General features: G+C 41.7%; 1 protein-coding gene across 2 annotated transcripts in view; it reads left to right on the forward strand.

The window, feature by feature from the left end:
* Window positions 1–21,360, forward strand: part of elp1 (elongator acetyltransferase complex subunit 1) — a 48,002-nt gene that overhangs the window by 21,717 nt on the left and 4,925 nt on the right. The window contains exons 22-33 of one of the 2 annotated variants that reach the window (XM_057850746.1): window positions 3,792–3,938; window positions 4,385–4,470; window positions 6,774–6,922; window positions 7,371–7,494; window positions 9,078–9,175; window positions 9,238–9,439; window positions 14,529–14,590; window positions 14,673–14,735; window positions 15,060–15,120; window positions 18,890–19,006; window positions 19,075–19,174; window positions 21,206–21,333. In XM_057850746.1, coding sequence (XP_057706729.1) covers window positions 3,792–3,938; window positions 4,385–4,470; window positions 6,774–6,922; window positions 7,371–7,494; window positions 9,078–9,175; window positions 9,238–9,439; window positions 14,529–14,590; window positions 14,673–14,735; window positions 15,060–15,120; window positions 18,890–19,006; window positions 19,075–19,174; window positions 21,206–21,333 — 1,337 coding nt within the window. Of the gene's footprint in view, window positions 1–3,791; window positions 3,939–4,384; window positions 4,471–6,773; window positions 6,923–7,370; window positions 7,495–9,077; window positions 9,176–9,237; window positions 9,440–14,528; window positions 14,591–14,672; window positions 14,736–15,059; window positions 15,121–18,889; window positions 19,007–19,074; window positions 19,175–19,556; window positions 20,369–21,205; window positions 21,334–21,360 lie in introns of those variants that run through there. The other variant, XM_057850747.1, reaches the window with a different exon arrangement.

Consider the following 21,360-nt stretch of genomic DNA (forward strand, 5'->3'; position numbering starts at 1 on the left):
CCTCAACTGGGGGGGAATCTCATACCCGGGGGGGGAATCTCACGAGTTCGGGTGGTGCATGTTCGTGGGGGCGAGGAGTGGCCACCCGCATCCCCGCGTCAGATGACGTGCCTATAAGAGTCGGGAGATCCCCCCCCCCCCCCCCCCAAGTCTGACACAGTATTACGTACGGGTCGCTTGGCTTTGTTCCTTTGCCGCTTTGCCAGAGCGTTGGCTCCCCGCTCATTTGTCAACGGATTTTCATTGTTAAAGGGTATGACAACACCTGGGGAAATGCTAATATTCAATCATTTATCCATCAACACATGCCTTTTGAATTCATATCATGCCACTTCGTGTAATTACACACCTCGCAACACCAAGAAAATGATAGAAATTAGGTCGATTGTCAAGCTAAAAGGACCCGCCCCCGAGATGCCGGAAATCTAGCATATTGTGTGCGTGACGTCACTTTCGGGAAACAGCCGTCTCAGTGCTTAGAACTGAATGGCGGCGATGATGGCGGACAATTTTGTTTCTATTTGCAGCGACGAATCCGACGAAACGAACATTCTTCTAATGGTGACGAGGAGAGTTATGAGCCTTTCTTTGGTGTTTTGGGTTATCAATTTGAGCCCAAACGAAAGCCAATGCAGCCTAATGAAAGGATCATTGAGGGGAGCAATCACGCTGATGAAACACCGGCGGCAACAGAATCACCGAATGGTTTGTTTTGCATTTCTTTTCGTGACCGCAAAATAGAGTAATGTATAGAATAATTATCATTTAATATGCTATCATCGGTTTCGCTCTGCCAACCGACACAAATATGAATGGGATTAGAGCAGGGGTCCCCAACCGTTTTTTGCACCACGGACCGGTGTGATTTGGGTCTTTTTTTTTCACGGACCGGTGTCCCACTTTTATATTCAGTTGGACTCTCAATGTTATCCAATGGTGCTAAAAAACTATTTACATCACAAACATACATGTGCAACACGGAAATGGCGTAAATGAACACTTAACGGCACGGCGAAGTCGTAAAGTGAGAGGGCTACGTGCAGTTGTTGTGTGCGCCAAACATGGCAAACGTAAGTTAATATTCCTTTCTTTAAAGAAAGTTTGTAGTGTGTACTTAGGAATCGCTGCATTCGCGGTCCTTTTTAACGTTACGCGCATGCCAACTTTGTCAGAACACCGGCAATGTGCGGCAGAAAAATACAGCAAATATAAAATAGCATTTGTTTTTAGCCCCGTCGTGTTAAGTGCAGGGAAAAATACAACTCACCCGCTGAATCAGAGGGAGGGCTGAGTTTGTTTCGTTGAGACGAGATGGTCCCGAGATGGGAGAGTGAGAGAAGCTAGCATCACAAATACACGATGTTGGAAATTGTAGCACAGTTTTCAGCTCGCTCCTAGCGATGTCGGGATATTCCGAAATGACTTTAATCCAAAACTTCGGTAGAGTTGTTGTCTCAAATGTACGTTTAAGTCGCCGTGATTTGCGATCCCTACAAGCTGATATTCCTGTTCCACAGACATGCTTGAATCACTCGATTTATTCACATACGGGTCACGAATTCACTCCTTCGCAGTTCGTGGGTCTTTAGTGATAGGGAAGTAGCATAAATTTAGTTTTCTTTGGGGTTGTAGGCACATCTTCTGGCTCGTCAGGTTCCCGTTTCCCTGTAAAATTGCAAAATTAGCCCTCGTAGCACTGACGAACTTTACTCATTGTCTGCGTAGTCCAGCTCGTTTTCTCGCGTTCGGGAACTCATGGGTACTACATTGCGACAAATGGCTATTTGTAAACCACATAGCATGACAGGTTTGAACCATTTTAGCGATTTTTTTGATAAAACACGTACGCAACTCTCTCGACGATAAACAACGATGGCACCTGCCTCGACCTTTTGTTTCCTTGTTATGACGTCTCCGCCCCATTCGGCTGTTTCCGGAACACTTTCGGAAATGTTGGTCATTTTCGATCTATTTTCGATAATTGCTCATTAATGTGATTGATTTTTTTGTTAACTTTATCAATATTTGTTATCTTGGCACATAACGGTTCTATTGATGTCTCACACCCCCTTTGCGTTTTCATACCCTTTAACCCTTTAACACCTAAGCCTATTTTGGCCGAATTTGCATGCATTTGATGTTGCCTTTATATTTCAAAGAAAAAATTGTTCACAATGGCCAAGTTGGGTCCCTTTTTTCAGGACACCTTGAACTTCATGTCCAAACTGTTGTTTTCTTCACTGACCAATTATAATTCACATTTCGGACCCAAAAAGACAAAAAATCCAAAAATATTTTTTCAAAATTTGTAATGTTGGTGTCCCATTGACTACCAAACATGCTCGACCAACCGTTTTGAAGCTTGATAATATTTATTCAATTTGTTATGATAAACATTTAATAGAAAAAAATAAAATTGAATAGTTTTATGTTTGACTATTCAACACAAACAGCGGGTATGGTCATAGGCGTTTTTGGCCTGTACACATACTATGGTCAAAACAGGTTATATACAGTGCAAAATAGTGAGAAAAAAAATTATATATATCATCTGACACAAAAAGGGTTTGGAGGATATCTCTTTGTGAAGTTAGGTATTATACCCATCACCTTATCTAAAGTATACGCACATGCAATCAAGCTTTTCGAACACACATCTATATAAAAATTGAAAAGATTCATAGTGAAGATAAATATATGTAACATTGGGGAAAAAAAGTATTTTCAAAAATATTGACAAGTAGTTCAGTTCAATTCAATTTTTTCAGGCATGCGACTCGATAGTTATTTATTTATTTATTTATTTTTGCGCACTCAATAAAGTTTGTTTTTGAACAGGTCACTGAGCTGCGTCACCTAGAACGTCACACAGCCTACTCTTCTGCCGTTTGAGCGCTGCTGTCACTTCTACTCGCCGAGACGCCAACAAATCCGAGGAAAACTACGAATACAGCTCATCCTATTCCTTGAGCTGATGAAAAAATGCATTAGCTTGCGCTAAATTTAGTTTTCGATTCATTCTGCACGTTTCAAAGTCGCTCGCGCAATCCAACCGGTGTTCATGCCTCCTTTTCCTTAGTTGGCGCCTAGCTCGACAATTTATTAAAAATGTTCACATTCGGTTCGGCCTTCTTGACATCACAACGGATCTTGGATATGTAGTCTTTTGTGCTGCTTTCGGGTTTGAAAAAGGACAAGAAATGATGGAAATATGGAGATAGATACATGGTACATGCAGCGTTTTAATGCATATTTATGAGTGCAATAAAACTATAAAACTCAAATGACATTATCTCCCGTTTTTCTTGGTCGATTGACTTCAAATAAAAACTGGTGTGGACATCAACTTCCGCACTTTCAAATGAGACCAACCAGCGGCACGTGGGTGACGTCATTACAGCGTGACGAAGCTTCAAAGACGACATGCGTAAACGCGTCGCTCCCGACACGTTCGGTGTTAAAGGGTTAAGGAACAGTTTTTTGTGCTGTAATGGTAACGCGGGGATTCTGAGATTGACAAACTAGATCTAACGTCATCGTTACCACTTGTTCTTGTTTTGATGTGTGTTTGCTTGCTCTTGTGGGATTGTAATCAATCAATCTCATTCATCCTGCATTTTCTAATCATTAAACATAGTATATTTCGCAAAAGTGTGCCTGTTGCTGACTCACTGCGAACCCGGAAATTTCGGAAAACATTAGGTTAGCACATAATTTCACTGTCACAAGAGGAGTAACCACTGAGAGTTCATTTTTAAGGGTTTGAGTTAATGTTGCATCCTGTCTTCCAGGGAGGAGGACACAAGCACGACCATGTACCCTCAACCTGAAGGATGCGCGCCGCTTCCAGGGCAGCGGCCGCACACTCTCGGGCGCAAAAAGGTGGATGTGGTGTGCGACGCTTTACTCAGCGCTATGGAAGCCACAGATCCCAACAAGTAAGACTTTCCCACCTGGTAGTTCCATTAACGTATGTATTGTTGTGGTGTACTAGTTAGGGATGCAATGTCCAAGCATGACCCAGTTTATCAGGTGGTAAAAACACATGGTTTTTACAGGGAGTAGGGACAAGGAAGGGTTTGAAATAATTATAGGATCTTTTCACAAATCTGTTATTGACTAGGTCCTATTGATTTTGTGTTTATTTTTCATCTTTTGTATATGGTCATTTACTTAATTTCTTTTTTAAAATGACGACTAGTAATATGGTGGACTGATAACAGGAATAGAAAATGGGGGTATGCTTTAATAAGCAAATGCTTCATACTACTTCTTTTAGGGCATATTGAATAAATGTTGTTACAGTCTGTTACATCCATAGTATTAGTCATTTCTCACAAGTAATGATGCCTACCTAAAAATGTAATTTTATCGCCATTATCAGGTTTTGTCTTTCCATACTAACGGCGCACGTAAAGAAAACCGTTCCTGAGCTGGAGACCGCCCTGCAGAAAGTCCATGAACTTCGAGGTGAGCGAGCCACTGTAGGGCACATCAAATGCATCACGACATGTTTAAAAAAAATCCATAATTCCCCGAGAAAACTTGCAATACTTGGTATTAGTTTTTGAAAACATAGTTTACAAACAAATACAGGTGAAACACTAGGCCTTACAAGCAGGACTGAACGGCCACTCGCAGTTTGGCGCAACTCAAGACGGCAGGAAGGTCAGGGTAGTAGCAGATCGTCCCCCTCTCATCATCTCATGAGAACCTAATATGCTCGAAACCTGCCTCTTTTTTTGGGGGGATTAGAAATACATTCACACACCTAGGAGGAAAAACCCCTATAGAAGAGGGTCCAACAAAAAAGGTGGCGATACTGAGCTCTGCAGCCACGCACTGATTCAAAACCAAAATGAATCTTCTAATTGTGACAATACCACCAAGAGTGCCAAATTTCATGGCTCTCTAAGCTGCCTAAGTTCCTGAAGAAATCTACTTCCTTTTAATGGTGAACAAAGGAACGTCACAGCAACAGACAGAGACATGTGGACACGCGCCTTAAAATGTAGTATTATAAAAAAAAATTCTTGTAACTACAATGACCAACCTGAAAAGAACTGGACATGTATAAGTAAAATGAGTGACTTTCTGTTGCCACAAGTTGATGCTGTAGGGTGTATGCAAATGATCCCTACACGACCCTTCAGGCTACGACTCTCAACAAGTACGGGAAGTTTGGTGCAGATATGTTGTATATCTGCCAAGTAATGACTGTTCAGAATTTGTGGCAAGACAAAATGGCAAGGGTCTTTTCTGTTTGGACCATTCCCCCTGATGCAGGTTTTAGGTCAATTGATTTTTTTCCCTTGGAAGAGGAGCCTGTCTCAAAAAAAAAAAAAAGGGTGTTTCCTGTTCCCAGCAAGGGGCGCCAGGCCTAATGGGTAATATTTCAATGCAGTCATGTTCAGGCTGGGATACCTCACATACAGTGGGGAGAACAAGTATTTGATACACTGTCAATGGGAAAACCCATTGGCAGTGTATCAAATACTTGTTCTCCCCACTGTACATGCCAGATCTGAAAAAGATTGAACCTTGGATCAGGGAGTTATTCGTCATTTACTGAATTTGGTGTTTTGCCACACAAAGGCTGACTTTGGCATCCCACCCAAGCTAGGCCCGTGAATGGAAACTCACAATTTTGATAACTTTAGATCTTATATATGTCTCATGAACACTCTCACCAATTTTGAGGAGGATCCAACTAACTTACTAGGCGCCAAGGTCTCAAATATGCACCCTGTAAATCAATATAAATTTCACATTCAATCCAAAATACCTGTTGGATTTGGAATATGGGTGCAAGAGAGTTTTTAGAGCGGTTTTGCATAACGTATCGACTCCCCAAATTTCATCACTCTACATTGAAAAAAACAGGCCTATTTGAACAATTCAAGGGGCGCCACTGACCCATTTTGTTACGTTTTTTCTAGGACTGTCAAACGATTAAAAATTTTGTTCGATTTAATCACAGCTTAAAAATTAATTAATCGTAATTAATCACAATTCAGACCATCTATAAAATATGCCATATTTTTCTGTAAATTATTGTTGGAATGGAAAGATACGACACAAGACGGATATATACATTCAACAAACGGTACATAAATACTGTATTTGTTTATAATAACAATAAATCAACAAGATGGCATTAACATGATTAACATTCTCTTAAAGCGATCCATGGATAGAAAGACTTGTAGTTCTTAAAAGATAAATGTTAGTACAAGTTATAGAAATGTTATATTAAAACCCCTCTTAATGTTTTTGTTTTATTAAAATTTGTAAAATTTTCAATCAAAAAATAAACTAGTAGCTCACCATTGTTGAAGTCAATAATTACTCCATGCTCACTCATTGTGCTAAACCCATAAAATCATTTGGACCCAAGCGCCAGCAGAGGGCGCCAAAAAGCAAGTAACAAGCGGACATTACACTGCTGTCATTTTAATCTGTTTGAGCGGGGCATGTGCGTTAGTTGCGTCAAATATTTTTACGTGATTAATTTAAAAAATTAACTCCCGCCCGTTAACGCAATAATTTTGACAGCCCTTTTTTTTCGCAAAACTGTCGAAATTTACACCAAAACGCATGTACAATATGTGTAAATATGGGTGAGTTTTCGAGCATGTTAAGGCCTCCAAATTGGCTATTTTCATCTGCCCTGTAAAAATAATAATAATTATTATTTGCATTACAATAGGGGCCCTCGCACACTTGGTGCTCGGGCAATAACAAATAATCTAAAGTTGTCATAATGTTTGCAGTAAAGCCTCCCGAAGGAGACTGCGGCGTGAACGCAGAGGAGGCGCTGAAGTACCTCCTCTTCCTCGTCAACGTCAACGACTTGTACGAACACTCGCTGGGGACGTACGACTTCGATCTGGTGCTCATGGTGGCAGAGAAATCACAAAAGGTACCAAAACACAACGAGCAAGTGCCCTTATCAAGGTTATTAAGTCATGATCATTACTATATTAGTAATGCGTAAGCACCGCAGTCAAAATCACTGTGATAGCGCCCTCTGTCCTCCAAACATGGAAACACACCGCAGCACAGTACAATAGCTTCCATCCACGCCCTCTCCTCGCCAATGCCTGCAACCCCTACGCAGAGGTAACACATAATGTTTATGTAAAGGAAGTAAGTGCAACACATTACTATCCAGCTCTGATTAAATGGCTATGATGTTGGGATAAATTTGTTAAAATTTGGGGAGTGGAGACATTTGGATATGCTATTTTCTGAGGTATTTATCGGTACTCATTTGTAGAAAATCCTCAAAAGTGACTCAGACTCACGCGCAAAAATATGTGATGGGGACATGCCTAATGAGAATAGTTTTGTCCACTTTGTGTGCCCAGGACCCCAAAGAGTATCTCCCCTTCCTGAACACACTAAAGAGCATGGAGGTAAACTACCAGCGCTACACCATCGACAAACACCTAAAACGTTACGGCAAGGCTCTGACACACTTAAGCAAAAGTGGTAAGACCTCTTTTTTTTTTCATCCCACAGTAACGGAAATCTTATTTATTAGCGCTACGTTGATTTAATTTTACCTTGTCCCGTGTATCGCTCCTCTGCTCTCTGAGTAAACGGAATGCTTTCGGTGGAGCTGCAGCATTGAAGAGGTGCTTGTTATGCGAGTGCTGCCTTACAGTGAAAACAACAGTGTTCGCCTTGGTCTCCAGCTTGAAATGCTCCCACACTTTTGACATTTTCTGCTTTTTCTCGGTGCCTTTCTCATCGCTTTCGTCAGCTTCTATGTCGTTACCTCTATATTCATTTTGATTTGTGACATCCCAAACATATGAATGCTGTTTTCCTTCTACAAAATAACAAAAACAACAAGACAAATAGAGGTTTTGATAGCAAAGTAACAATTTATTTACACATAGCTAAACTATTGAACTGAGAGACGACACTGTTGTGGCCGCTACAGCTGGGGTAAACTTTTCCCTCATCGCCACCTGTATCATCAAGATGGATTTTTTTGAGTCTTTCTTTTGTGGTGACCACTGCCTCTTGGCGAAGTTCGCCTAGTGAACTTGTGTGGGGCATGTTGTGTTTCTGTGGTGGAACTGGTTTGGCTGTGCGCGTTTCCGGCTGAGTTGCGGGACACTGGAGGTTAGCGGGGGACGTGAGCGGCCGAGCACGGCGGCCTGGGCTCTTCTCGGTGAGCAGCACAGACTCAACGGCATAGTCGCTGCACTGGTGGTCCCGGTCATCCTGCTCGGACTTCCCGTGCCTGGTGTCCTGGTCGTCCATTCGGTCGTCTTCCGCCGGCGCCCTGGCCGTGCGGCCCGTCCGTTTATTCCGTTGGATCGGGTTGCAGGTCTTACCAAATGCGCTACTGCCCTCCAGTGGCCAATTTTATTGCTTTAAAATCGATTTTCACCATTGTGCTTTGGAGATAAGTTGCATTAGAAGCTAGAGATGTCTCTTGTGAAAAAAAAGCAAAAAATGTAAAAGACATGTGAATACATCTTTGGGACACTGAAACAATTAAAAATAGAACGTATTCATACGTTTTTGGGAGCAAATGAGTTAAAAGTAGTCGGGGCAAAACGTCATGCTTAGAGCAGGCAAAATGAAACGATTGCTCGAGGCGGAGAAAATTCCTCGATCAATTTTTAAAATCGGATTTACTCGAATTATTCGAGGAATCGTTTCAGCTCTAATCTTCGCGTTTGCAGCGGCGTCACCACCCCCTCCCCCCGCTCTACCCTCTCCAGAGAGGGTGCAGCCAATGTGTGACAAAATCAACTGTTGACATCACGTGCTTCATTCAACCAAATTGTAGTAACTTGCCCATTCACATCCTCAGTTGCGGTAACGGCGTTGCGAAGACGGACAAAATAATTCATTAGATTACACATTTTACGCCGTTAGAAACGCTGTTTTACTCTAACGCCGTTTTTTTAACAACACTGGTGATAAACTTATTCCGATTTACAGCAGTAGGATGAAAATAGCTTGTTTTTCTGTTTATTAGTTGTACTGTAGAATATCCTAGACCTTGCGAGTTAACTTGGTGGAAATGCTATGCACGATGTCAATCATTTTAGGAGAGGAGCATTTCCCAGAAACTTTGCAGCTGGTGAAAGAGCAGAAACTGTACAACCAAGCGCTGCGTCTTTACCCAGTGGACAGCGCTCACCACAAGGTACGGCACGGTCCTCCGCTCTCTGCTCAGCTTCCTCTCACGAATGCGCGATCTCCCCTAAGGCGCTGAGCTGTGCCTACGCCCAGCATCTTCTGGAGCAGCATCAGGCAGAGCAAGCCGGCCTGCTGCTATGGCGATGCGGCGAACTCAACGGCGCCCTGCAGGCCTTTACCGCCGGTGCCTGCTGGAAGAACGCCGTCTGCGTGGCGCAGCAGATCCCGTTGCCCGACGACCAGCTAGCACTCCTGGCGCGAGATCTTGCAGGTAACTTTGGGTCTTAAACTGGGGTTGTGGTACCGTCTTGTCTTGACACATCTTATCATTAATTGTTTGTGTACTGAATCGTTCGTATCTTGAGGTACCACTGATACAATGATTTATCAGGCATGCAAACTTGCCACCTTTCGGCGAAATTTCGCCGTTTTGAAATCAAAATGGGTCATTCTTCTGAATCACGTAGATCCGAGGAGAAAAAAAATGGGGCGGGGGGGGGGGGGGATCAGGGGCGGGTGTCAACGAGCGAGTGAAACTTAACTTCAAAACTGTAGTCCATGCTCAAAACTACACTCTAGTCCGATGACCTAGACCTATCACCGCCACTCTCTTCTCGTGACAACAAATGACTGACAATAGTGAGCACAGTTAGCACCAATCAGCAATGAGGAGGCGGAACCCCTCCCCATCCCAGCTTCTCGCCCGGACCCGTTGGAAATTGCGGCAAGGTAAGGGATTAATGTCAAAAATGGTTAACTTCTTAAAGCTAAAAGTTTGAGTGACGGCCTATAATAGTCTTCATAAATCATTCAATCGTGTTGTTCGATCAATTCCTGCGCTTGTAATGGTGTCTATAACACAAGTATTCGCTTAATTTCTTGATAACTGACTTCAGATAGTCCTCGATATTTCACCGCCTCGTAGAACGCGGTTACTCGAGGTAGCGCTAACTGCGGAGGGGCTAACTAGCGCCTTTCACACAGGGCTTTGTAAGTAAAGTTAGCGAACGTCAGTTGGGATCTGAATTGTCGCCAGTTGGCGTTGTGACGAGTTATTTAAGGCCCCTTTGTAAAGCGCTTGTCAACGATAAAAAACAAAAATCATGAGCAATGAGGTAACTAGAGTGATGAACTAGTGCCTTCCATACAAGTCATGTTCAGGGCTTTGTCAGTAAAGTTCTGAATGGTCACCAGTTATTTTTGACAACGAGTTATTTAAGGCCCCTCTATACTTTCCGATAATTACATAAAGGGAAGAGTTTTGCCTTGTTGTGGAGGTCGTTTCATTCGTTTAGCCATCGAGAGTTTATCAAACCGGAGAGCTCCGCTACAGGTTGCATTTGAAAGTACCCCCATTCCCGCGTTCTTCGTACACACCCCCGTTCACAAAACAGCCTACAGGTGTACGTCTGTTTATCCAGTATGATGCCCTATCAATCGGAGTTAAGGACCATGGGACTAATTGCTTTGGTTGAATGTAAATAAAGTTATGATCACTACAGTTAATGCTTTTGAAGACTTGTATTTTTTTTTTATTCTACAGTGGGGAGAACAAGTATTTGATACACTGCCAATGGGTTTTCCCATTGGCAGTGTATCAAATACTTGTTGGAAAACCCACTGGCAGTGTATCAAATACTTGTTCTCCCCACTGTATCTATCTATCTATCTTACACATAATAGTTAAGTGAATGGAATTTATACTGTACCTGTACATTTATATTTTATGCTGTACAGCTGTTCTCTGCTTAATGCAAATGGGACATACTGTATATTTTATAATTTAGATTTTGTATAATTTGATACTTAATGCGTCTTATATGTTCTGATTTCAGGATGAGAGATTGACTTGTATATGTTAAATTATTATGTACTGTTTTTAATTCGAGATGTCTCTGGTTGCACTATGAAATGCACTTTTCTGCGCATGCCGTGTGTCCATGTTACTTTGTCACCTTTTTCACCTAACCAGTTTGCATGCCTGTATATCGTGATACAGTGGTATCTCGAGATAACGAAAGCTCTGGTGCACAAAATATTAATTTTACGAAAGATAATACATAAAATTAGTGCTGCAACGATTAATCGATTAATTCGAGTAATTCGATTAGAAAAAAATTCGAGTTAAAAATTTTGCTGCTTCGAGTATTCGTTTAAAGTGGCATTGTAATGGTTTGTTTTGAAAGTGTTTGCGTTTAGTTATTTGATTGAGGTGGATACATTGTCCTCTGGTGGCAACAGTGAATATGATATAACTCATTTCACATGGCAATCCTGCTCCATGTTGAGGCCAACATAAGCTAAGTTTTTGTTTGAGCTAAGGATTTTTAATGCATTCGTAATTTAATTTATCAGTGTCTTTAGCCGTTTTTTGTGGGAATATGTGTTTGAACCATTTGTTAAGAGCATTGTTAAAAAAAATAAAGTTAGCATTTTATAGCATTTAAGCTAGCTGACTTTTGCTATGTCAGTTAGCCAATTATTATATTGTTGTACTTAGATGATCATTTATTTATTCATACCATTTGAGGCTCAGATCAGGTATTTAAATTTTTTACGTTCCATATCGGATTACTCGATTATTCGTACTAGCTAGTTCATCGATTAATCGACTACTGAAATAATCGATAGCTGCAGCCCTATATACAATGCTAGAAACTGCAATTTCTGGAGAAATTACTATAGGGATCCCTGCCCAGAATGGTTTGGGGACATTTCGGGGGCAATATCAGGTCACTTTCTGTCTATTTGGGGGACACGTCCTGGTCATATCAGGCTACTTCCTATTCATTTGGGGACATTTCGGGGACATGTCCTGGTGACATCAGGTCAATGCAATGTAAATGCCCTTGAAAATGAATGGGAAATTTGGATGTACACAGCCTTCAGTGGCATCGACTTACATGTGCTTCAATGGAATCCAAGTACATTGGCATCAAAAGAATCAACATACATGGCCGTCATTGGCATCTGTGTACATGGGTGTCTATGCAATGTAAATGTCATTGGAAATGAATGGGAATTTTAAACATCCATGACCGTCAATGGCATCGACTTACATGTGCGTCAATGGAGTCTAAGTACATTGACATCAATAGGATCAACGTACATGGTAAATGGCATTAACGTGCATAACCCTCATTGGCATCTGTGACATTGGCATCAATGCAATGTGAATGCCATTGAAAATAAATAGGAAATTTGGACGTCCAGGGCTGTCAGTGGCATACATAATATATGTGCAGCAGTATAATAATGTAACTAAGTTTGACTATGAATTAGCTTGCAAGCAATAGCTTCCAAAGTTAGCTCGTCTTATAGCACTCTGCGTTTCTCTGTGAGCTGGAGTAGTCATGTGATAACGTCTGTAGAATGAGCTGGAACCTAATAAACTAGTTATGCCTAAGCGCCACAAGAGGGCGTGTTGGTGTGGTGATGCTTTAGCAGTGAATTAGGTGATTTACATATAAGAAAATCATTATATTAAATCAACGATTAAATTCGTATCTTGAGGTACCACCTTACTTTGTTCCGCAATTATCGATATGCTCCCGCCAAGAATCGGTATTGTTTTGAAAAGATGTCACACACGTTGCTATCGAATACTTTCCACTAAACCGACATTTTTTGCTAGAATGGTGTCTATGTTATTTCACTGGCTGCCATAGACTGAGCTACAGTGCCTTGCAAAAGTATTCGGCCCCCTTGAATCTTGCAACCTTTCGCCACATTTCAGGCTTCAAACATAAAGATATGAAATTTAATTTTTTTGTCAAGAATCAACAACAAGTGGGACACAATCGTGAAGTGGAACAACATTTATTGGATAATTTAAACTTTTTTGACAAATAAAAAACTGAAAAGTGCGGCGTGCAATATTATTCGGCCCCTTTACTTTCAGTGCAGCAAACTCACTCCAGAAGTTCAGTGAGGATCTCTGAATGATCCAATGTTGTCCTAAATGACCGATGATGATAAATAGAATCCAAATGTGTGTAATCAAGTCTCCGTATAAATGCACCTGCTCTGTGATAGTCTCAGGGTTCTGTTTAAAGTGCAGAGAGCATTATGAAAACCAAGGAACACACCAGGCAGGTCCAAGATACTGTTGTGGAGAAGTTTAAAGCCGGATTTGGATACAAAAAGATTTCCCAAGCTTTAAACATCTCAAGGAGCACTGTGCAAGCCATCATATTGAAATGGAAGGAGCATCAGACCACTGCAAATCTACCAAGACCCGGCCGTCCTTCCAAACTTTATTCTCAAACAAGGAGAAAACTGATCAGAGATGCAGCCAAGAGGCCCATGACCACTCTGGATGAACTGCAGAGATCTACAGCTGAGGTGGGAGAGTCTGTCCATAGGACAACAATCAGTCGTACACTGCACAAATCTGGCCTTTATGGAAGAGTGGCAAGAAGAAAGCCATTTCTCAAAGATATCCATAAAAAGTCTCGTTTAAAGTTTGCCACAAGCCACCTGGGAGACACACCAAACATGTGGAAGAGGGTGCTCTGGTCAGATGAAACCAAAATTGAACTTTTTGGCCACAATGCAAAACGATATGTTTGGCGTAAAAGCAACACAGCTCATCACCCTGAACACACCATCCCCACTGTCAAACATGGTGGTGGCAGCATCATGGTTTGGGCCTGCTTTTCTTCAGCAGGGACAGGGAAGATGGTTCAAATTGACGGGAAGATGGATGCAGCCAAATACAGGAACATTCTGGAAGAAAACCTGTTGGTATCTGCACAAGACCTGAGACTGGGACGGCGATTTATCTTCCAACAGGACAATGATCCAAAACATAAAGCCAAATCTACAATGGAATGGTTCAAAAATAAACGTATCCAGGTGTTAGAATGGCCAAGTCAAAGTTTAGACCTGAATCCAATCGAGAATCTGTGGAAAGAGCTGAAGACTGCTGTTCACAAACACTCTCCATCCAACCTCACTGAGCTCGAGCTGTTTTGCAAGGAAGAATGGGCAAGAATGTCAGTCTCTCGATGTGCAAAACTGATAGAAACATTCCCCAAGCGACTTGCAGCTGTAATTGGAGCAAAAGGTGGCGCTACAAAGTATTAACGCAATGGGGCCGAATAATATTGCACGCCCCACTTTTCAGTTTTTTATTTGTTAAAAAAGTTTAAATTATCCAATAAATTTTGTTCCACTTCACGATTGTGTCCCACTTGTTGTTGATTCTTGACAAAAAATTAAAATTTTATATCTTTATGTTTGAAGCCTGAAATGTGGCGAAAGGTTGAAAGGTTCAAGGGGGCCGAATACTTTTGCAAGGCACTGTAGATGTTTGCGCGGCACTGCATGAGAACATTTATTTGTTTGCTTTCCCTCAGGAAAGCTAAGCGAACAGCGACGCTACACGGAGGCAGCCGTGCTGCTGGACCAATATGCCAAGGTTTGTTAATTGCACAAAACAACTTTTAGTTATCTGTGATAGTAGCCATAATTCAGTCAGTGTGATTTCTGTGAACCCGCAGGACTGTGAAGAGGCCATCTTGGCGCTGATTTCCGGCGCGGCCTGGGAGGAGGCGCTACGACTGGTTGGTGGAAAAATATATACACTTACAAATACACTTTGTGTTGAACAACTTCTAAGTTGTTTAATGGCAATGTCATCCCAGTGGCCTTTATTTTAATCATACAAATGTTTGTACTTATTAACTTCCTTAACAATGCGTTTAGATGACAAAAATAGCACTGTAAGGACTCAAAAATGTAATTTTTGAAACAACTTTTTTTAAAATAAATACTACACACTGCTGCCAATGTGAACACAGGTGTACATAATGTGTTGATCTGTGATGATTCTGGTTTATTCTGCCTCTACTATGTGTTAATTTGAGGGTTTTTTGTGTGTTTTTGAGATTCACATGCACAACCGAACTGACATCACAGAGACCAACCTGAAACCCGCCCTGGTCGAAGGTACAGTATCTTTATGATCTATTGTATGCAGGGTTGCAAAGGACGGTCTTCAGCTGAACTATACCGTAAAATCCAAGCAGTTCGACATAAACGGTTCACTAATTTGTTCAAACAAAGTAGTAGCTCAAGCATGCGAAGTAGTGACACATACGTGCGAAATACTAGTTCATGCGCGTGATGTAGTAGCTCATGCACGCCAAGTAGTAGCACGCTCATGCGCGCGATGTGGTAGCTCATTCGAAATGAAATGAATACTTATTGCGCTATTAACTCATGCGCATAAAGTACTAATTCATTCACACGAAGTAGTACCTCGTACGCGTGAAGTACTAGCTCGTCTGCACGAAGTAGTAGCTTAAGCGCCCAAAATACTAGTTCGCGTGGGAAGTAGTAGTTCGTTCGCACGAAGTACTAGTTAGTTCGCGCAAAGTAGTAGCTGATGCGCGCGAATTAGTTGCTCTCGTTCGTACAAAGTAGTAGCTTGTGCGCGCAAAATACTAGTTTGTGTGCACAAAGTAGTAGTAGTTCGTTCGCACAAATTAGAAGCTCGTACGCGCGAAGTAGTAGCTCGTTCGCGCGATGTAGTAGCTCGCATATACGCTTGATGTGGTAGCTTGTTCGAAATGAAATAATATTTAGTGCGCTACTAACTCATGTGCATGAAGTACTAATTCGTTCACATGAAGTAGTAGCTTGTGCGTGCGAATTAGTAGATCATATGCGCAAAGTACTAGTTCGTTCACACGATGTAGTAGCTTGTGCGCGCCAAGTAGTAGCTCGCTCATGCGCGCAAAGTGGTAGCTCGTTCAAAATGAAATTAATATTTAGTGCGCTACTAACTCATGCGCATGAAGTACTAATTAGTTCACATGAAGCAGTAGCTTGTACGTGCGAAGTACTAGCTCCTTCGCATGAATCAGTAACTCGTGCGCGCAAAGTGGTTCGTTCGCACGAAGTAGTAGCTCGTTCGCACAAATAATTAGCTCGTTCGCATGAAGTAGTAGCCCATGCGCCCAAAATACTAGTTCGTGCATGTGAAATACTAGCTCGTGCGTGCGAAGTAGTAGCTAGTTTGTGCGCGCGAATTAGTAGCTAGTCCGTGCGAATTACTAGTTTGTTTGTGCAATGTAGTAGCTTGTGCGCGCGAATTAGTAGCTAGTTCGTGCGAATTACTAGTTTGTTTGCGCGATGTAGTAGCTTTTGCGCGCCAAGTAGTAGCTCACTCATGCGCGCGAAGTGGTAGCTCATTCGAAATGAAATTAATATTTAGTGCACTACTAACTCATGCGCATGAAGTACTAATTTGTTCACACGAAGTAATAGCTTATGCGTGCGAAGTACTAGCTCGTTCGCATGAATCAGTAACTGGTGCGCGCAAAGTGGTGTGTTCGCACGAAGTAATAGCTCGTTCGCACGAAGTAGTAGCTAGTTCGCACGAATAATTAGCTTGTTTGCATAATGTAGTAGCTCATACGCCCAAATACTAGTTCGTGCACGTGAAATACTAGCTCGTGCGTGCAAAGTAGTAGCTCGTGCGTGCAAAGTAGTAGCTCGTGCGTGCAAAGTAGTAGCTCGTGCGCGCGAAGTAGTAGCTAGTTTGCGCGCGAATTAGTAGCTACTTTGTGCGTGCGAATTAGTGGCTAGTTCGTGCGAATTACTAGTTTTTTCGCGCGATGTAGTAGCTGGTGCGCTTCAAGTAGTAGCTCGCTCATGCATGCAGAGTGGTTGGTCGTTCGAAATTGAATTAATACTTAGCCATTAACTCATGCGCATGAAGTACTAATTCGTTCCCATGAAGTAGTAGCTTGTGCGCGCGAAGTACTGGCTCGTTCGCATGAATCAGGAACTCATGCGCGCAAAGTGGCTCGTTCACAGGAAGTAGTAGCTCGTTCACACGAAGTAGTAGCTCGTTCGCACGAAGTAGTAGGTTGTTCGCATGAAGTAGTAGATCTTGCGCCCAAAATACTAGTTCGTGCACGTGAAATACTAGCTTGTGCGCGCGAAGTAGTAGCTAGTTCGTGCGCGCGAATTAGTTGCTTGTCCATGCGAATTACTAGTTTGTTCGCGCGATGTACTAGTTTGTGCGCGCCAAGTAGTAGCTCGCTCATGCGTGCGAAATGAAATTAATATTTAGTGCGCTACTAAGTCATGCGCATGAAGTACTAATTCGTTCACATGAAGTAGTACCTCGTGCGCGTGAAGTACTAGCTTAGTCGCATGAATCAGTAACTCGTGCGCGCAAAGTGGTTCGTTCGCACGAAGTAGTAGCTCGTTCGCACAAATAATTAGCTCGTTCGCATGAAATAGTAGCTCATGCGCCCAAAATACTAGTTTGTGTACGTGAAATACTAGCTCGTGTGCGCGAAGTAATAGGTAGTTTCTGCGCGCGAATTAGTAGTTTGTTCGCGCGTTGTAGTAGTTTGTGCACGCCAAGTAGTAGCTCGCTCATGCGCGCGAAGTGGTCGCTCGTTCAAAATGAAATTAATATTTAGTGCGCTACTAACTCATGCGCATGAAGCACTAATTCGTTCACATGAAGTAGTAGCTTGTGCGTGCGAAGTACTAGCTCGTTAGCACAATGTAGTAGCTCGTTCGCACAAATAATTAGTTCGTTCACATGAAGTAGTAGCTCATGCGCCCAAAATACTAGTTCGTGCACGTGAAATACTAGCTCGTGCGCGAAGTAGTAGCTTGTGCGCGTGAAGAGGTAGCTAGTTTGAGCGCGCGAATTAGTAGCTACTTCGTGCGAATTACTAGTTTGTTAGCACATAATTCCTGTCGTTGCTAAATGAAAAAGCTGTAATATTTTGACGTGAGAGAGTGGCAAAGAATTTGTACACAGGCTACATTTTCTGCAACAAAAAATTTGTACATCCGTGGTCACAGACTAATGTAAACACACATTGCCTACCTTTGCTAGAAAGATGGTGTTGCCGTTTGCTATGGTCATAATGTGCAGATCCTGCACCCATCCCAGCAAAACTGTTCGTAGCGTTGTAGCGATTTGTAGTTTCGGAATTGCTGATGAGTGTAGTAACTTACACCAAACACTAAATACAGCATGATGTCAGTTTTGCGTAGTGGTGGAAGCTTGTCGACATCTTTATTCCATTTGTGTTCGGCGTGCTCGTAAGGGTCAACATTGTTCACATCCTTAAAATTGCTCACATATCTGTCCTTCGCCGTGGTAACAAGTTTGTCTCTGTATCGAACTGGCAAGTTTTCCTTACTTTTTTCCATCTTTGGCACTCGTAGTTGAATTGTATTTGCCGTTAAGTTTAAATGTCCCGTGATGCAGACGTGCTTCCGAAATGGTTGGGTTGTCGCAAATCTCGCATGATCCCGTGCTGCTGTGACATAAACGCTCCAGCCTAATCGTAGCTCATTCGCGCGGAAGTAGTAGCTCGTTCGCGCGAAGCCGTAGCTCGTGCGCGCGAAGTACATCAGCATTTCGGTAAATTTGAGTGTACCCACAAATCAGAAATGACTTGCAGTACACAGCTCCAATTGCTGTGAGATGCTAAAATGCCAGATATAATGAGAGCAATGCTTCTGTAAGAAAGCAACGTATCTGAATTTTAACGTGTAGACATACAAGTTTAACTATTAAAACTAATAAAAATAGTTCCTTGCAAATATGCCAAATTTAGTTAAAATCGAGTCTTTGAAAATAGCCCAATCGGGTGGGAGCACTGACCTGCCCAATCTGGCAACACTGATCGTGCGTAGGTTATTTTTCCAAAGTCAAATCTTCACTCTCCCTCACCAGCGGCCAGTGCGCAGATATACTTGGTGGAGACACAGGTGGCTACTTTCTTGCGCCACCGCACGCGTCTGGAGCTGGTGCGGCGGCAGAAGGAGGACAAAGCCCGGATCAGCATTCTGGGTGAGCGCCGCTGGATGCGGTTTGTCACCAAAGCAACGTCAGCTTTTAAACATCTCATTTCCCGGCAGATGAGGACGGTCCCGACTGCGCCGATGCCGAGCTTTACTCCGAGGCCAGCAGCGTCCTGAGCGCATCCAAGTACTCGCACAGCAACTCGCGCGTGTCATCGTAAGTCACTCGCTTACTCTCATTTCACAAATTTAAATAGATTCTAGTTATACTTTCCTTCAGAGGGCAAATATGTCTGCCACCATTATTTAAAAAAAATAAAAAACAATAATAAAAAAACAGTGTGAGTATATATTTATAATACAGTAAATACTGTCTTCTTATTTTTCATTAATACTTGAAAATGAAGGTAATAGTATCTTTTTTTGTATTTATCGGTCGACTGTATTACTCTAACACAGTTAATATTATCAATCAGGTAATAGTATCTTTTCTCGTATTTACTGTTTGACTGTTTGTATTACTCTTAACGTACCCAATATAGAATAAATATCATTTATATCATAATTTAAGAAAAACAAGCAAAATATATTTGACATAGGGCATAAGAGATACATGACGCCTTCTGACCACGGATGGCCAACGCGTGCGTCATGCAGCTGACTGAGCAAGATCGACGCTGACTACCAGGTGATAGGCAAGACATCTACAAGTCCACGTCTGCAAACACCAAATCCGGCAATTAGCTCTTCAGGACTGTCCAAAACAAATGGCGGGACACCCTGTACTACCACAACACCCGACAACAAAATAAAACTCTAAGTTTGATAGCTCGGCGCCTCTTAGATGGTTAGGCGCGCCGAACCTCCCACCTCAGTTGCCTCAGTAACCATGACCCAGCAACGAACGGTGATGCACGAACTTGACCGCCCAAATCTGCAACAGAAGAATTATTCTAAACAACACCCAGGCACACCCTTTGTCCGGCCCACCGTACCGCTGACTAATGCTAACAACTGTCGCTTCTCGAGGACATTCTGATGCACATGTTGTTTTGCTGACCCTGAATCCAGAATGACCTCTCTGTCGGAGACCTATTTAGTGTTTGCCTTGCTGTTTGATCGCTGTGGACCTGAATAAATTGTCAACTTGTTTCGAAGCCTTCTTCCAGCTTTCAAAATGAAGTCAGTACAAGGGGTAAAGACTCAGGTGAACGCGCAGAGTTTGGCCTTTTGTCCGGGTTGTCGGGGTTTCGCCAGCCCGGTTTGTTGGAGTTGTGCCAGTGCGGGTCCCTTCAATATTTATAAATATACTGTAAATGTACAAATATATTTATTATTTATATAATAAAACAATATTGTTAAATTCTTTTAAATTAAAAAACAAATGTGTTTATATTTTGTATCCATTTTTTTTTTTTTACAGTTTTTATTTTAAAAGTGAAGAACAATCTTTTTATTCATATTTTTTCATTTTTTAAATGAAATAAAAATGGGGAGAAACCGTAAATGTAGTCTTATTTGATTTTTTTTTTTTTTTTTTCAATTGGTTTCAATATAGAAATATAAACACAGTTAATATTGTCTTCATCATTTATATTCATATTAATAAAAAAAAGGGGGGAAAGCGGTATTGTTTAGTTTTTTGTTTGATTTTTCAAAATGTGTATATAATAGACAGTAAATATTGTATTTTTATTTTTCATGTTTTATTTTAAAAAGGCCAACAATCAATAATCTTAGTTTTATTTTTTTGTTTTTTTTCGTTTTTTTTTTTATATGAAATAAAAATAGGGAGCAACCGTATCTATAGCCATATTTTATTTTTTACCTTTTTTTTTTTTTTTTCAATATAAAAAACAAGTTAATATTGCCTTCATCATTCATATTCTTTCATATTTTCAAAGTTAAAAAAGGGGAACAACAGTAAATATTATTTTAATATTGCATTAATTCATCTTATCCTCATGAGGATCATGGGGGTGCCGAAGTCTATTCCTACTAACTATGGGCAGTAGGCAGGCGACACCCCTAATTGGTGTAATGTTTTCTCAAAAAATAATATATAATAGTATAAAATATTCAATGATTTCTGTAGTCCCCCAAGACAACAGAAATTTTCTTTAAATTCCATTTTAGCGATTGATCCACATTATTTACCTCCACGGTCCACTCAGTACTTTGACTGAAATCAGAGGGAACCCACCAAGTCGGGATAGCTGTTTTTAAAAAATGCCACGATGTCGCACAGGAGATCTTCAAAGAACCGGCGCAAGGCCGAGAGGAAGAAACTGAGCCTGAAGGAAGGAAGTCCCACGGAGGAGCGAGCTCTTGTGTACGCCTTACGAGAGATTGTCACCACAGTGGACAAGATGACTGGTGCATGTTTCAACTTTTGAGCTTTTT

The sequence above is a fragment of the Corythoichthys intestinalis genome, chromosome 11 (assembly GCF_030265065.1).
Source record: "Corythoichthys intestinalis isolate RoL2023-P3 chromosome 11, ASM3026506v1, whole genome shotgun sequence".
NCBI classification, from domain to species: domain Eukaryota; kingdom Metazoa; phylum Chordata; class Actinopteri; order Syngnathiformes; family Syngnathidae; genus Corythoichthys; species Corythoichthys intestinalis.